Source organism: Nomia melanderi, chromosome 6 (assembly GCF_051020985.1).
Source record: "Nomia melanderi isolate GNS246 chromosome 6, iyNomMela1, whole genome shotgun sequence".
In the NCBI taxonomy this organism is placed as follows: domain Eukaryota; kingdom Metazoa; phylum Arthropoda; class Insecta; order Hymenoptera; family Halictidae; genus Nomia; species Nomia melanderi.
In genome coordinates this window covers 8,096,387-8,114,100 of record NC_135004.1, presented here as the reverse complement: position 1 = coordinate 8,114,100, position 17,714 = coordinate 8,096,387, and the positions used below count along the sequence as shown (strand labels likewise).

Here is a 17,714-nt window from a genome sequence, read left to right as displayed (position 1 = left end):
AGTACGTGGATCAGAAAATTCGATTCGATTCTTGTTTTGGAATTTGTAAATATTGAATCCAAAAGTGGACAAGATTCGTTCCTTATTCCTCCCTAACCCTGCGTTATTATAATCAAACAGAGCTATTTCGATCTAACATGTACAATAGATTTGTAAGTAAAATTTTCATAGAAAACTAAGATTCGTGTTGTAATTTTAATTCTCTTCGCGTGCACACAGTTCCATTCTCGACATCCGACGCGGGTAAATTAGTAAATGGAATTATTTTCGATAATCCACTTTCAAATTTCCAACCCCGAACATTTACCTGTAAGATTCATTGTCAACTGCACGTGTACGCATGTGATACCTATTCCGTTATATACTGTCGTACAAACCGTGTTCGTCGAATGGTAAGTGACCACTGTTTATATTGATTAACAAATGATCACTTAACTCCTAAGTTAATAAATATTAGAAAGTGAATAGAAAACTTGATGCTTCATTTATTTGTGAATGTTGAAAGAGCAGAAATGAGCATATATATAGATCATAATATAATTATGTTTCAATTGTAGTTCGCATACCGTACGTAGTGCATTCTTTCCATTTGCACGGATACGCACTGTCGTGAGTATGGGCCAGCCATTAGGTCCTAATCAGAATGCTACTGGTGAGATTAGCGTCGAGTACGTGCAACAACTTCAAGTCCGAAAGTCAAATAGAAGACACTTTGACCGATCCTCCGATGAAAGATACTACTGTCGTACCGATTAATGGATTTTTTGCACTAAGATTCCGTGCTGATAATCCAGGTATAGAAACTTATTTAATTGACTGAGTTAAATCACTAAATTTTCCTTCTTATTCGTCTTGACTGTGTTTATCAATTCGAATAGAAATAAGACAAAATAAACGACTTGTTATCTTAAAATAGTTTTAAATTAACTTTTTACAAATTATATTTCATTATCATTTTAAGTAATAACATATAAAATTATTCATATGAATGAAAGTCGATATGTGTAAAATATTTAAAATTAGGATTACTTTAATGGCAATTGTATAAAAAGGCGTGTATGACAACCTTAGTGAAGAGACAGTCGAATGCTGGTCGTCAGCGTTTCGTCAAATAGCGGCTTCTTAAGGGAAAGCGTCCTCAAATCTCGGGGTGCAATAGACAGAGCCAGAGCCATGCTAACAAGAGGGAGTCCTCAGGCTAAACAGTGCCCTTCTCAGGGCATTCTTTCTGTAGCTTTCGAGCAAGTAACGTTGCAGTAAAAAGATTACGATTCCAAGGAGTTTTTACCACTTTATTTTATGCCTACAAAATCCTGTCTTACAGGCGCGATTAAACTCAACTTTTGTATGGTTTATATTAATAATACAATCATGATTTATAACGAATATTATATAATGAGTGCTTCAAATTGGTTACTCCACATTTTATGATACATTTCGAATATACATAGTTTTCTTATTGTTACCGCAGTTTTGAGCAAACGTAAACAAACTTTCGTATCCCTGTTGAGGATCGAATAAGGGCATCATAATTATGCAGGATGCTAAGAGTAACTTAGTAATAGTAATCTTATAGTGTTAAAAAAATGTTTGCTCTTTTTAAATTTCAGATTATAAAATTATTGTATTACAAATAAAATTACACAGAAATTCTATATGAAGTAACATCTTACACAACTTACCAATAAAAATTGAACGCATAGAATAATGTAAGTTGTTTCTACACGTTCGCTTCAGTTTTTCTAACAGCTGTTGCTTCATTAAAGATTCTATAATCATAATGTGGGAGTCGTTTGATTTAATAAGGCCACACACCTGACAGATTGCTTATCTTTTGTCTTCAAATCACATAATCTCTGTTTCCAAGAATACGCAACTGTATGTTGCCAGGAAATGAAAAAATATGGCAAAATTTGTCAGATAAATGTGGGAATGCATTTCGTGTTTTGTGCAGGTGTCTCTATTATTTATTTGAAACGAGTATTAAAAAATTTGTTAACTCAGCTCAATAGTGGCAACACATACGTAAACTACATTATAATTCTTGATAACTTATTTAATTTTCAATTCAAATAGCATTGTTGACAGCTTTTATATACAATTTTATATAATTATAATAGTTTGAACATCGTGATTCTTGCATGGCCGAACGTATATGCGAAATCTCCATAAATCTTATATTCAATGTACGAATATTTATTTTAATTACTTGAACAATGGGATTGCCGTGCATGTATAGCGTTCAAATGCAACATGACTGTTAATCAATGAAAATATATCGTCAAGTCATTTCATGCATGTATTTGGGAGCAAACGTGTCGGATGTATGTTAAACTTGACATCGTGAGGGTGATTAACGTTATCGATAAAACATATAGGACAAGATTTGCTCTTTTATAAAACGAAAAGTTCGAAAACACTCCTACTATATATAAGCACAAGGTTGAGAGGCTGTCGCTGCTGAAATTGTGGCCGCGATGGAGGTCTTCCGGGATTACTATACATCTACATTATTATACATATTATTAAATGTTGCTTTTATACTTTCTGGTACGAAAAATTCCTCTGCTTACAAACTTTACTACTCTTCAATCATTCGTTGGATTATAATTTCAAAATAATGATTGTTTTACAATTTATTATAATAAGAACTTTGATTTCAATTGCAGCTGCAAACGGAGGAAAGCAATGTGAAGTTATTAAAGCCGGTTATGCACCTGGACTCAGTGGTATGCCCACTATTAATAAAACAAGTTGTTTGGTTGGAGAATTACTTGAGGATTCTACACTGTCAAATGCTCTTGATTGTGCCCGTTCCTGTCGCGCTGGACAAAAACCGAAAACCTGTTACTACAAATTTGTGATCGAACGTTACCCCATAAACGGGACGTAAGCAAAATTTTTGAAGTTTTCGAATTAATTGAATATAATTTTTAATTACAATGCATTCAAAGGTGTATAGCCATATGTTCTTGAACTGATCTTTTAACATTTGAAATTAAAATAAAACCTAAAATCTATTCAGAATTATGTAATGTGATCTATTGAGATCGCAAATAACATTGTGGAACACGATTTTTGTTTTAAAATAGCCACTAGGTGGCCCTTATAGAGTTCCTTACCCTAAATACGAATCCGAAAACCAAATTGCCGGGTCACGTCCAGTTTTCGAAAAAACTGGGTTTTTGTAAAAACGGTCGAATTTTTCAGAAAACCAAATGTTACGTGAAAACTAAAAACGATGGGCAGTTAAATTTGTCGCAGAACATAAAGGAGATTTTCCGGAACACGTAGCTATAAAAATTTAGAATTTTGCGTATCATTAAATGTTTGTAAATGATGATCAAAGTTTAAAAAAGGTAAATTTGCTGTGCAGCATTGAATTCTGCAGACATTTTTGAAGAGGAACCCCCCGCGGGAAGCGTGAGATCGGTTTTTCTTTGGGCCAGGGTAAGAAAATGTCCGCGAAGAGCGCGTGCACGGAATTTTGGCGCCACACGGCTATCGCTCGCCGACCACGCTATGCAGGGCCGTGACTACGCGCTGTATAGACTTGGACCCCGGTCACTTCTTATATGGATATATAATGTTTAATTGTTTTATAAATTTTCATAATAGTTTTTTGAAAGCTTTTCACAATCATTCTGTTTTAAATAATTCACTGTTTAATATGTGAATACACATACAGATGTAATATTATTACGATGATTAACACTAAAACTATCGAATTAGTCAAGATTGCCGGTTTAAATTGTATTATCTTTCGATTATTAATATTATGAAAGTAATAGATATCTAAAATGTTTTTGAAAATTAATTAAGTTTACTGGAACTGTAATGAATATTCGGGTATACTCAGTAGTGTTAGTGTTAACTTAAAAATACTTCAGCAAACATTCATTGTAGATCCTACTTTGTGTAATAGTCTTTTACGTCAAATTTAATACTCTATATGAATTCAGAATATCATTAGATGTACCATGTAAAAAAACCGATTACAATGATGTTTTTCCTTTATATTATATTATATTAAATTATTATATTAAACATCAAATTATTTAAAACAGAACGATCGTGAAAAACTTTCTCATAACTATTATGAAAATTTATAAAACGATTAAACAGTTCTTCGCGGACATTTTCTTACCGTGGCCCAAAGAAAAACCGATCTCACGCTTCCCGCGGGAGGTTCCTCTTCAAAAATGTCTGCAGAATTCAATGCTGTACAGCAAATTTACCTTTTTTAAACTTTGATCATCATTTACAAACATTTAATGATACGCAAAATTCTAAATTTTTATAGCTACGTGTTCCGGAAAATCTCCTTTATTTTCTGCGACAAATTTTAACTGCCCATCGTTTTTAGTTTTTATGTAACACTTGGTTCTCTGAAAAATTTCGACAGTTTTTACAGAAACCCAGTTTTTTCGAAAACTGGACGTGACCTAGTAATTTGGTTTTCGGATTCGTATTTAGGGTGAGGAACTCTATAAGAATCACCTAGTGATTATTGGAAAACACAAAAAAAGTTCAAATTTGTTCCACAATGTAATGGACAACTTTAATTTCTTGAATTCCAATGTAACTCTAATTTTTTTACGTCAAAGATTATTTCAACGTTACATTGCTATACAGACCATTTGATTACATCTAGTAAGTATTTTAAATGGTTTAAGATTCCAGTAATCAATATAAGGCAAAACCAAAAAACGATGAAATTGCTATTTCTATTTTGTTTTCAAGATACTAACGATTCATGACGAATTATGACGATATGCTAATAATAATGCACGTAAGATAGATCAGTGATCTAAATAATGAGATTTTAGATGTTTTTGTAACACACCTGAGGGGAAATTATTAATATTCCTAATAAGCATATTATCTTGCGTTGAATCTTCGAAATTTAGAAATAAATAAGTTAGTAAATGGATTCTATGAATTTGAAGAAGAGTAAACTCAAGTAGAATGTTTACTTAGGGCATGTGAGCTATGCACTCCCAACATTACCAATACTCTATGTCCAAATTGTCAATGCATAATCGGCGACGGTATATCAAGAATGGCAATAACAGTAAACAGAATGATGCCAGGACCAAGTATACAAGTCTGTTTAGGAGATTACATTGTGGTTGACGTTGTTAATGAAGTCAGTGGTGCTGGACTGACGATTCATTGGCATGGATTATTCCAAGAGGACACGCAGTATTACGATGGTGTACCTATGTTAACACAGTGTCCAATACCCTACAGTACATCGTTTAGGTAATCATCGATATTTGTATATCTCTTTATTAATAATAACAATAATTAATTTAAATATTCACGTGCAAGAAAAATTTTATATCAGATGTATGTGAAACCTAATCCGAAAATTTGTTGAGTTTCAATAGGATTTAAGTTAAAAACTTCATTTCCTAATAGATATCAATTTTATGCAAATAACGGCGGTACGCATTTTTGGCACGCACACACTGGTCTTCACAAGATGGACGGCGTTTTCGGTAGTCTTATTGTACGCGAGCCAGCGAAAAATGAACCCAATGTGAAACTTTATGATTTCGACTTAGCGAATCACGTAATTGTAACCAATGATTGGATGATCGAAGAAGCAACAGAGCGAGCGCCTGGTCGAACTGCTGGTATAGTTAGTCAGATTGCTGATTCAATTTTAATCAACGGAAAAGGAACATATACGGTAAGATATACACTTTTCCCAATTGATTAAGCAAATTTAATAAATTATAAGTAATCAAGCGAGGATATATTGTTTTTACCTATTACGATCTATGACTGATTCTGTAATAGTTCAGGTTCGAGTACATGAGTTAGTACCTGATTTATCTAAGAAACAGAAACGAAAAGTTTTCACTTTTCAATGAAGCAAATTAATTATTTGATTGTACATTTGCGTAGTAAATTATGAATACATTGGTATTGATGCGAAAATACATAGCACGTCACAAAATAATTCTAATATTTTGTGATTGAAATGATTAAAGAGATACGAAGTATGTTGTTATCGGAGTGAATGGACGATAATTTGTTCTACAGGATTCCAATGGTAACACTACAAAGACTCCTTTGGAAGTGATCACTGTCGATGCTAATAAACGGTATCGCTTCCGTATGGTGAACGCTTTCTGCACTGTTTGCGGCGGAGAGTTATCAATTCAGGGCCATAATCTCACTATTATTGCGATGGACGGTAAACCCGTAAAACCTGTCGTTGTGGATTCAATTGTTTCCTTTGCTGGTACGATATGTATAAAAATTTCAAGCTTTATACTTTAATGACTGCTTAAGCGTTCATATTTTTGCCGTGTTCAGAGTCTCTCGTTACTTCTACCAGTTTCTGGAACTAGGCGCTAAGAATGTTTGATTCTCTAAGCTATTCTATTTCCATCTCATATTTCCATGCCTACAAAATTTTTAGAAATTTCTTATTGAGGATGAATGGTTTTCTCTCAGGCAGATTCCAAGTAACAAAGTTTAATCATTCTTCTTTTATAGGTTACTTCATAAAAGTCAGAATGTAAGAAAAATGTATTGTACCACTATTCCTTCTTATAAAAATTAATCTCTTCAATGACATTCAAATGTCAGCATGTTTTCTTGATTTTGGTTTCATACTATTGATAAGTGAGGAAGTCCATTGCTTATTCAGAGATTTTTTTGTACAAAGAGTTCTATATTTGAATTCAGCACATATAAAATAATTCAATGATTCTTTTAAACTTTATGTGCACGATACTTATGTCCTCAATGTGATAATTTCATCTAATACCTATATCTTTTAATACATTAAAAATACCGCTAATACCACTTGATTAATAAAGACTTTGACATTTTAACAATTTTTTACTGTTTGTCTTGAGATAAATTATTCCTCTTTTATTTGATTGCCTCATTGCCGTTATCTCTGTTTTTATTATCTTTGTTATATATATATTCTCTATGTTATATATATATCTGCCTTCTACCTGTTTCGTATGCACTTACCGCGGTTATACTTAGTGTTTACATATAAGATACTCAATGGTATTTGACTGACATTCTACCTTGTTTGAATCTCTTCGACGTACGTTATAATCAAGCGTACAGTACCGTCTTCAACAATTTCTAGAGCATAAATTATACAACAACTGAAACTTAAAATACAAAATTGGAAATCCGTTTCAAAGTTATTCATAACAAACGTTTAAATGATATAGGAGAGCGATATGATTTCGTCATAAATACGAATCAAACACCTGGTGCATATTGGATACAAGTCCGAGGACAGATAAGTTGTGCGGCAAATCAAATAATGGCATTGGCACTACTGCAATATACAAATGCATCCACAACGCCAGCCACAGCTGCACCCAACTATTCAGATGTATCTCCCGACCGAGTTGTAAGTAATGATTAAGTAGTACGATGAGTAGTTTATATTAGAAATTTATTACTGCGTATTTATTATAGATTTATATCTACATTAAAGTTATATTGATTATTTATTAAATGTACGCATTACATGTGCAATCATAGATTATGAATCCATTGGATGGCAATTGTTCTCGTACAGACCAGTATTGTGTTAGTAACTTGAAGAACGCGAGACAAGTGGATACGGCTATTCTATCAGAAAAACCGGACTTGAAACTATTTCTCCCGATAGGCGCATTCACATTTAATGAGAATGACGTTTTCAAACCTAACACTTACAACAAGTTTATAGGTAAGTCAGACACTTGATCTTTTGCATAAAATATTTTGTATATCGGCATGTTTCTAAAATATAATGCATATTATTTAATGTTCTTTTTAATTGTTGTAAACAGTACCCTTCCCGGGCATACACGTGACCGAATTAATTAACAACATCACGTTTCAATTTCCGCCGTCACCTCCGCTTTCTCAGCTGGATGATATCCCTGAAGATCAGTTTTGCAATGGTAACAACTTACCGAAAGACTGCAATTCAACTTTATGTCACTGCACACACTTGGTCGAGATACCATTAGACGCTGTTGTGGAGCTTGTAATCCTCGATTCATGTAATTGACATAAGAATTATTATTCCATATCGAAGAACAGAAGCTGACAAAATTATAGTTACTTTAGTTTTTTAATTAAAATTGTGTAATAAGTTACGAGTTTTTACAATTACAGTTCGAGTACCAGATATAAAACATCCGTTCCATTTGCATGGGTATGCGTTTAATGTCATAAGCATGGCACAGCCTTTAGGACCAGCAAACAATACAAATAATTTTATGACAGTGGATTACTTAAAACAACTGGACGAGAATGAGCAAATAGAAAGAAACTTTGAATCTCCCCCTGGCAGGGATACTATCTCTGTACCGAACAATGGCTACGTCATAATCAGATTTCATGCAACTAACCCAGGTATTTATAATAAATATTTATAATTATGCAGGGTAGATCAATTTACTGATATTTTGCTCATTAAATTATTCTTGATGATAATTAAAATGTGTTACTGTCTTATTGTTATCAAGGCTTTTGGCTATTTCACTGTCACATACTTTATCATCAGCTGAATGGTATGGAAATGGCGTTCAGAGTTGGAGATAAAAAGGACTTACCACCAAAGCCAAGTAATTTCCCGACATGTGGCAATTTTCAACCAGACATTAACGCCAAGAATCGCAGAAAGCGGTGTTCTTTGAGAAGAAAATGATACTTATAATTTTGAAAAATAAAGTTTATAAATATCAAAGCTTGGCGAATAAATATATACTGTTTTATTGAATATATAGTTTTGTTGTTGTCATTGTTTTTGAAAATAAAGCAATACTTTGCGACTCTAGAATTCTTTTTTAAAAACTAAACTTGCCGTGTATGTGGCGTGCAAAAAATATCTTAACAGCAAACACATTTACACACTATCAAACTTCGAACTGCGATGGAATTTTAAAAGAAAGCATACACTATTAAATACTTCACAGGATTAATGACTGTTTAAATCACCTGGAAGAAACTATTGCACACACAAAATAAAATTAATGTAATATCCAAACAGTTTGATACGTATGGTGTAATTTTATTTTTATTCATTTTATTTAATACTAATTTGCATAAAAAATCAGAAAAACGCCTAAAAATGTGTCCGAAAATATTCCATAAATGATAAATTATTACAATCAATTATTTAATATAAAAATTGGTAATATCTCAGTATATTCACGCAGTTTGAACAACTTCTTCCTTTAAAAAAATGTCTCTAACACTTAGTTTCCAAGATAGTCGCGAAAAACTTTTGTTACCGCAACACTGAATTCTTTATAAGTACGTGAACGGGGCCATAAGACAAACCAAGCATAGCCGCGCGGTAGCAAAAATAAATTAGTTTTCAGCTCAAGAAAGAACACGTCCGTTGTAGAACAGTTTTCTTTTTATTTCAGTATAGACTCAAGAAAGAAGACAGCCGCCGAGGGATTAGTATCAAGTACGATAGTAATAAGTTGGTTAGTAATAAGACTTGGAATAAAAAAGAGAGGTCGATGGAATTCAATTTTCATCCACCTCTCTGGGTCTCCACTCGCAGCAACCTGCATGTGGTGAGATCTGGACAACTAGCATTACTCTTGACTGAATATTTTCTTGTTGAGACTAATGGCCTGTAATAATTTTATATTTTAAATATGAATCATGTGATCATCAGTACTTATACAATATGTATATTTTTGAAAACCCTGTATTTAAGGTTAAGACTTTGAAGTTTCGATAACTCGAACGTTTTATAACACTAACTTCAATCTTTTAATTAAATATATTTCTTCTAATCTACCACCCTAATTCGTAGAGAACACAAAAAAACGACTACTTTTTCTACACGATCAGTATTTCAGATCATTGGATATAAAGTCACCGACCAGAGATAGGATAAATTATTGGATATCTTATGGGACTTTGTGTCCGATGGTCTGAAAAATTTAAGATTGAGGCAAGAAAATAAAAAAGAACACGTTGTTTATTTATTTGTTTGTATTTATTTGTACTCTGTTGATAAAGTTGTAAGTGTAGCGGGATTGGTAAGGTGGTCACGTAACCCCTTGGCCGTGTAACAAAAATTTATATTGGATGTTCAATCTATCCTGTCTCCCGTCGGTGTTAAAAATATGGTGATTATATCGTCCTGCGGTAAAGCAGTGCGACTATTCGGTGCTATTTGATCAGTAGTTCACACTATTTTCTACGAATGGCGTCACGGTTCTTACTTGATCATATTAAATGTCTTATTTATTACATAACGTACTCAATAATTCATTAAACAGTAATAACCAATTTATATTAGTACATTAATATTAACTTTTCTTTGCCAATATCGTTTGTATCAATCTATTCTACGAATTTTTAATTGATGTCTACGTTTCTCCGATATCGATATTTTAATTTGAGTCAACGAATCGTTCCAGAAACTATAACTCGGTATACACCTTCGTTTTTATTTTAGAATCGCGACAACGAATTTAAATGTACAAATATTACATTCTCCAGTGCCAGGTTCCTTTGATTCTAATATTTGGCAATCTGATACCATTTCGATTTCCATCTTACTTGGACTTACTGAATTGACCCCGAGTGGAATTTCGAGGAACGCCGCTGCGGGGATTCTAGTAGTCAGCATCTTCTGCATCCTCTAACATCCCATTTTATCTTCTTTCCTCCTATAACTTTTTTCTATTCATATCATCCTCTGGGCACCTCCTGCCATTCCTCTTCTTCCTTTCGTCCATCCTGTTCATCCTCCCCCTCGCCACTCCTATCGCCCGTTTCCTCTAGCCTTTTTTCACAAAATGTCTCTTGGAAATGCTACGTTCTCCACGATCTTCGATATCGGTCCTTCATATCTGATCGCATCTAGTCTTTAACACACATACCGGCTGTCTTCTAACCGACGATATCTGACAGGCTCCTCCGGAGTGTACGTCGCCAGATATATCATAGACTACATCACGACCGCGAGGGTCAAGTGTCATTGCAGCCAGTTTCCTGTTCGCTGGAGAACGAAAGTGTCGCGTGAATATCGTATTCGTGACGCAGTCAGGCACCGCTGATTTATGAGAATCTTTCTTGCAGAGTAATTAGAAGGATGCTGTAATCCTGTGCGATTTATTGGCGGTGAGGGGGTCCTTTCCTATCTACGTGTGGATTTCGTATTCGTTCGAGGGAGCAGAAATGATAAAAATAATACTATGTCCGTACTATCATTTCAAATACGCGATAATTAATGAAATAAAATAAGTAAGTTCCTTTATTTATTGTATGAAAGGAGAGCTCTAGGAGGCAGGCAGTTTCTGACCGCGTATTTCGGTGGAGAGCCGATTGCCACAGCGGAAAACTGCGGTGCACTGTGCAACGTTGTCATTTTTTTTCATATTTTTGATCTCAAAAGATATTAATAATATATAGTTTGTTATTGCTTTATATTGATCAGAAAAAATTAAACTCTTCGCAAAAATTTTAGTTTCAATTTGAACATTACTTCCGAACAATATAATTGTAAATAAATACTTATTTTATATACTACCTATTAATCATATACATTTTAGCATTGAAGTTTATGTAGCTTTTAAGATCAAATTCACGTAGATTAACGTTTTATTTTAATTAACTTTTCCCTCTTCTTTATCTATCCCTATTTTCACTCTTGAAGTTCAAAACTTTTTCACTAGAAATATTGAACATATTCTGATAAGACATAGGTGCCATTCTTCGAAAGTAATAAATAAGGAAGCACACATAAATTAAGAAACAAAACTATTTCATTTAAATACTTTACATATTGATATTGTATATAAAACTTTATAATTTTGCTATATCAAGTCAAGTGGCGACTGAGGGTCACCTCTAGATTGCAAAGGGTTAAGGCTCGCTGGGCTTGGGCGCTTGGGCGGAACCCAATAAAACGTTGCTGCCGTAATTCATAAATTCGGCGTATCTCGGTCCCATCGGAGTCTCTCGATGGAAACAGGTTACGCCAACGAACGGTTCGGACGGCAAACATTCTTCCACGGTTCGAGGAATCGACGTCTCCATTAATTAGATACCGGTCGATCGAGCGTGCGACGAACCACGTCGCCGTCGCAGCCTCCCGTGAAATTGTGTTCCCGCTGATTTACGAGCTGCGCCGCGCCGTCGAGTGATAGATCCTCTCTCTCGACCGCGTATTATTTCCTCCGCATCGTTTCACGGCGATCGTTCTCGCGCGTTTCGTCGATCGCGCCAACAAATTCATCCCCGCGAGGTCCTTTCGATACGCAGCCTTCCCGTAGTTCCCGTTCCTGTTCCGGGTCTCTGGAATTCCCCCGACGGAACGGGGGAAAAACGAAGGAATGAAAAAACAGCGGAGAAGCCGAGGATACAAAGAGAAAAAGGACAATTCACTGGCGTTCCCAGGGTCCGGCGAAAAAACTTCGGATTCACTTTGCTCGCGGAGCAAGAAAAACCATCGGCTAGACCGAAGCGCGGCAAGAAGCGCGTAAACACGCCGCTCGGATCCAATTCGAGCTCCGGTCGGTTCCGTTAGTGGATACAGAGACACGGAGCTGGAGAAGGGAACGGCACGGGGGTAGGTGGGTAGTCGTGTGGTGGCAGTAGGAAGAAGAAGGGTGGAATCGGAGAAGAGACGGCCAGGCTCGCTTTGTTAAGGCGGCGGCGGCGCGGAATCGCAATATTTCCTAGGCGGGATAGGATCGCGTGTTATGAATCACTGCCGAAGCGGCGGCGATGTTCCGCGTGTACGACGTGGCTGTTTCGTGTATATTTCATTACGTGGCCAGTTTCCCTGCAATAACAAATAACGAGAAACGAGAGAACCAGTGAAAAAAGGGGATGGCGGAAGGTACGGGGGTAGGAGCGAGAAGATGAACGGAGAGTGGGGTGGAACGGGGTTGAGCAGAAAAGGAGGCGTTCTAGGGTAGTCAGAATGAAGGGTGCGGAGGGAGACCGAAACGAAAGAACTGGAATGGAGATACGAAGCCGAGTTTTCGGCTTACTGGACCGATGCGAATCTGGGGGGTAATAAGGAAAAGCGGAGACGGAAGGTGGCGGAGAGCAAACAGAGGGTAGGACGGAGAGAAAGGATGCTCGCAGCGTCGGCCAACTGCGCGGAGAGACTTTTCTTATCGCATGAAATATGTAGCGGTCGTACGTTCGTTATGGAGATCGTGGCGCGGGAACTTTTTCCCCCGTTCCCATTCTTCCTCGTCGCGATGTCGTGCGGTGACACGGCTTTAAACAAATTTGCGATACACCGCGAGAAATCGCGGTTACGGCGATGGAGAACAGACTGGCAGGGGGGCGTGCATTAGAATAGAAAGCCGGTCTTCTGCGTAAAGTCTGGCTCTTCTCGTTTGCGTTTCGCTCGAGATTTCGTCTCGCCGGGAACGCCGCTCGACAGGAAACTTCTGATTTTGATGAAACTTTCGGGAGGCGCGTTCAACCTTTCGAAGTACATTTCGGCTTAAAAGTGTCGAGATGCTTGTCGAATGTATATTTCATACTTCTCGCGTGAACGTGTGAAAGGAAACGTTGTCCTTTCAGATGCAACGAGTTTATGTATGTAGTCCTTATGGTAGAAGACCTTTAAAAAAGCGGAAACTTTCTTACAGATTGTTAATGGTATTTTATGTTCATTGAGAGGACCTCGGTTGTTCTTGACGTCGCTTGAAGAATAATTTGTCTACCATACGAAAGGGACTACGGATGTGTATCTAGTAACTCAGGAAGATGCCGAAGGGAAAGGAGTGGCCCGCGGAAGCGGGAAAAACGAATATTGCAGCTCCGGCCAAGAACGCGCAACTTTTCTTATCGCGCGGATGTGTGCTCCGAAAAATATTGCAACGCGCATTCGTTAGGAAGAAGCTTAATGTTCCGTGCACGCGCCGATATCGCGAGCTGGACGACGCCAGCCGGGAAAGGAGGAAAAACCTGGCTCGATGCTATTTTTGAGCCTCGAGATGAAATTCATTGCAGCCGACGTGCTCGCGTTTCTCTTTCTGAATCGAGAATTAGTTATCCGCGTCTCGGATGTTACGGGAAAAAATGCGATTCGCTCCCACTTCGGAACGGAAATCGTTAAACCTTGGAACTCTGATCATTTAAGTTTTAACCGCTATCCTTTCGCGCGGAAAACGCGGAACATTAAAATGGGAGTCGATGAGAGGAAACGGGCCGAAATCGCTGTTCGCGCTGATTGAAAACTGGCCTGGAGTCCGTTAAATTGCAGTGTCTCTGTTTCGTGATTAATAAAAAAAAAAACATATTGGGGACGCTCGAGAAGAGAAACAGTTGTCCTTGCATTATTTTGGGGATGTCTTTATTCCGATATTAGACCATAATTAATCTCTCCTTGCTTTCAATGTGGGCAAATAAAATTGTGGCGCAGCGGAGTATGCCGAATATTCGACGCGACATTCATAACACGCATTCTACGCACAGTGAACCGGAGGCACTGGCCCGTAATGAAATTCAAACGCATTTTAACATTTAAACCGCCATCTTGCCGGGCCAGTGGTATGTCGACAGCTTTTGAAGGTGGTCAGTCGAGCGAATAATTTTAACGATTCGAACGAATTGATGCGGGAAACGACTGCGAAATGAATTTTGTCGATCGTACGTAGATATGTATCCCGCGTCAGTTTCAGTAGAATTCATCTTTTATACACGCGCGATAAATGCCAGTAACAAAATAAAATGAATAACGCACACGGATGGTCGTTGTGTTTGTTTATTTCCGCGCGCCACGGGCAACTTTAATCTCTGAGAGATACCACAGGACATACGCCAAATTTTATTTCGAAACAAGATCTTTTTAATCTTCCTCGTTAGCATTCGAAATAACTATATTGGCTGGATTACACTGTTTCATTAGAAATATTTAATACTCAAGTCAGAAATGGAATATTTGAAAATTACTTCTTCATAATACCAATTATATATTATGGAATTGAATGTTAAGCTATATGTTTGCATGGCCGAACTTACAAGAAATTATTCTTCATTCAAAATCGATATGCTCCATTATTGTGTGTATATAATGCAATTGGATAACTTGATAATTTACAGATGAAAAGGAAATTTATATTCGTTCCACGTGTAATAGAACGTTGCGAGGTGTCCAAAATCGTTGAAGGAAAAGAAAATCGGTGAGTGAGATTCGTGATTACGTCGCGAAGTGGAAGGGACGTTAGAAAGAGCCGTGTGAAACGAACGAATGGACCAAGCTGCTCCTGCTCGAGAAATACATTTCTCTTGCTCGGTTACGTTCTTCGCGGCGCAATTTCTCGAACACAAAGGAATCGTCGTCAGCGAGTCTTGTGCCTGAATCGTCGTATCCAATTTAATAATAGCTTTCTTTCACGTATAAACGCAATCGATACTGGACTTCAATTTTCTCAACCCGATGCCGACCAGAGTCCCAACAACTGGAACGTTTCGACTTTTCGCTTTAAATTCAACGGTTTTTACTGAACAAAGTATACAATAAACAAACGATTTTAATAACTGAGTAACCCTCTACCACGTACACGTTTTTTGTTTATTTTATAAGCAAATAATTGTATTCACAGAAATTAAATTCATTTCAATCGATATCAATCAGTAATCTAACATGTTAATTGACACGACTAGTTTTCTAACATTCCGCTTCCATTTTATGTAAATATTTATAACATGTTTAAGAGGTCAGAAATGGTCACTTTCAACTATCTTTTATTTTTCCTTTCGAAAGTTCTTCAGTGGTTCCGTTATCATCCAGCGGATCTGTATTATTAATTTCTAATGTCATTTTCATCAAGGGATGGCGGAGAAGCGTGCGCGATAGATTAGTCCTGGTAAAGGGCTTCTTATCGAGCACTGCTAATTTCCTTAATCCGCTACGTCCTCCTTCCGCCAAGGTAGCGGTCGTTCTTCGTCTTGGCAGCTTTTCCTTTTGGGATCAGAGTCGTGGAGCGAGCGACATTTAATGGAAGTCTGCGACATCTGTCGCATGGGGCCACGCCGCTAATTTAAATCCCATCACATGGCCACCATCGCTTTCCAGCGTCGACAGTGAACATCCCCACTGCAGCCCATCCCCCACTCTGTGCCACCTCATCCCGCCATCGTAATCCGCCAGTGCCGTTTACCTGTCGGCATTCCTTTTCTTCCTATTCTCTTGTGTTTAATCGAAAAGTAATGCCTCAATTACGTCTGTCTGGCGTCGCGTTTGATAGCGCGCGATCGGACCCGGTCGAATTAAATTTTAATTATCGCGTTTTATCGACTACGCGTTCTTTTACGTGCGATGCACAGCCAGGTATATACGAGAGGACAGGAACGATGAAAGTGGTGTACAAAGGTACTACATTTCATTTGTCGAATCGAATCGTTTTAAGTGATTTCTTCTAGACCTCCCATGAGGTCTGGATATTTAAGAGTCCCTAAAGATTTTACGCATCTGTAACACGAGTGAATCACGTACTGATATACAAGGAAGAAAAGCTTTTATAAATGGTAACGTTTCTATTGAATTTTTAGACTAATGTAGCGTTCAAGAGAAACAGTGTATTTGTATTTGATAACGTTTGCCAATTGATCTATGAAAATATGAAATTACATACGTATTTGCAGTAGCAATCAGAAATTTATAGAATTCCTTCGAAAAACAGACAGTGAACTCGTCAATGTGAAAGACATTTTGCTGATTCCTCTAATTCAGTGAACTATTTTCAAAGAATACTATTTTGTCAATGTCCCAGAGTCTGACAGTAGGTATCTGTGTTCGCCATTCGAACTAGTGCTGTCTCATCTTGGTCCCTCGAATCGAACATTTTTTTTTGTACCTGTAACCATAATGTATTTCATATTGCTGCATTCCCTTGGTAAACGAAGCTCCATGGCGCGGATCCAACGAGCTTTGGCCGGCGCGATTGCACGGCAAAGAGTAAAGTGAAGGGTGAGCTCGAAGCCTCGCGAGATATCTGGAAAAGCAATTTTCCGTGAAACGCATTAGTATTGCGCGGCCCGTTGAAACTACAATGCTCTTTTCGTCGTGCCCACTCTCCGCTGCGATCTTTTTGCCTTCGAAACAGTTACTTTTCCTTTAACCATCGGTGAAAGACAGGATAAACTGGACATTTTATGGGACTTCGTATCCAATGGTCTGAAAAATTTAATATTAGAACAAGAAGATGTTTATTTATTTATTTATTTATTTGTATTTATTTGTACTCTGTTGGTGAGGTTGTAAGTAAAGTAGGATTTGTAAGAGGATCACGTAACTCCCTGGACTTGTGACAAAAATTTACATGGTATGATTAGTCTATCCTGTCTCTCGTCGGTGATTTAACCCTCTTCGATCTCTGAGCTACAATTACGCTTATGACACACACTTGCTAGGAAACTGTATTATCGACTCTGTCGCTGATAACGTTTGAAGCTTCCATATTCGATTCTTAGATGGAGAAAGTTGGATCTTTTTTGGATTGAAGAGGTGAGAACTAATAATAGTTTGGTAATAAAAAGTAATTTATAAAAAACCTATGAACTTTATTTAAGAAACAATATATCTATTATAGAATTTAATGTAACTTATAACATTTGACTGAAAACGGTATAGTAACATAAAATTTTCTACTTGAATATTTCATGTTTCTCAACGGAAACACTTAAAAAACATATTTACTAATTCCATAAATTGTTTAGTCTTTGACATT

The 17,714-nt window shown here is 36.9% G+C and overlaps 1 protein-coding gene across 1 annotated transcript; it reads left to right on the top strand.

Annotated features, from left to right (window-relative positions):
• Window positions 1-1,955: 1,955 nt before the first annotated feature.
• LOC116431677 (uncharacterized) lies at window positions 1,956-8,692 on the top strand. The gene is made up of 10 exons (XM_031987444.2): window positions 1,956-2,550; window positions 2,670-2,889; window positions 4,981-5,265; window positions 5,425-5,698; window positions 6,055-6,256; window positions 7,215-7,399; window positions 7,534-7,723; window positions 7,827-8,042; window positions 8,158-8,397; window positions 8,511-8,692. Exons 1-10 carry the CDS (start codon window positions 2,478-2,480, stop codon window positions 8,690-8,692), a joined length of 2,067 nt encoding a protein of 688 aa, XP_031843304.2. The 5' UTR covers window positions 1,956-2,477.
• Window positions 8,693-17,714: the final 9,022 nt, after the last annotated feature.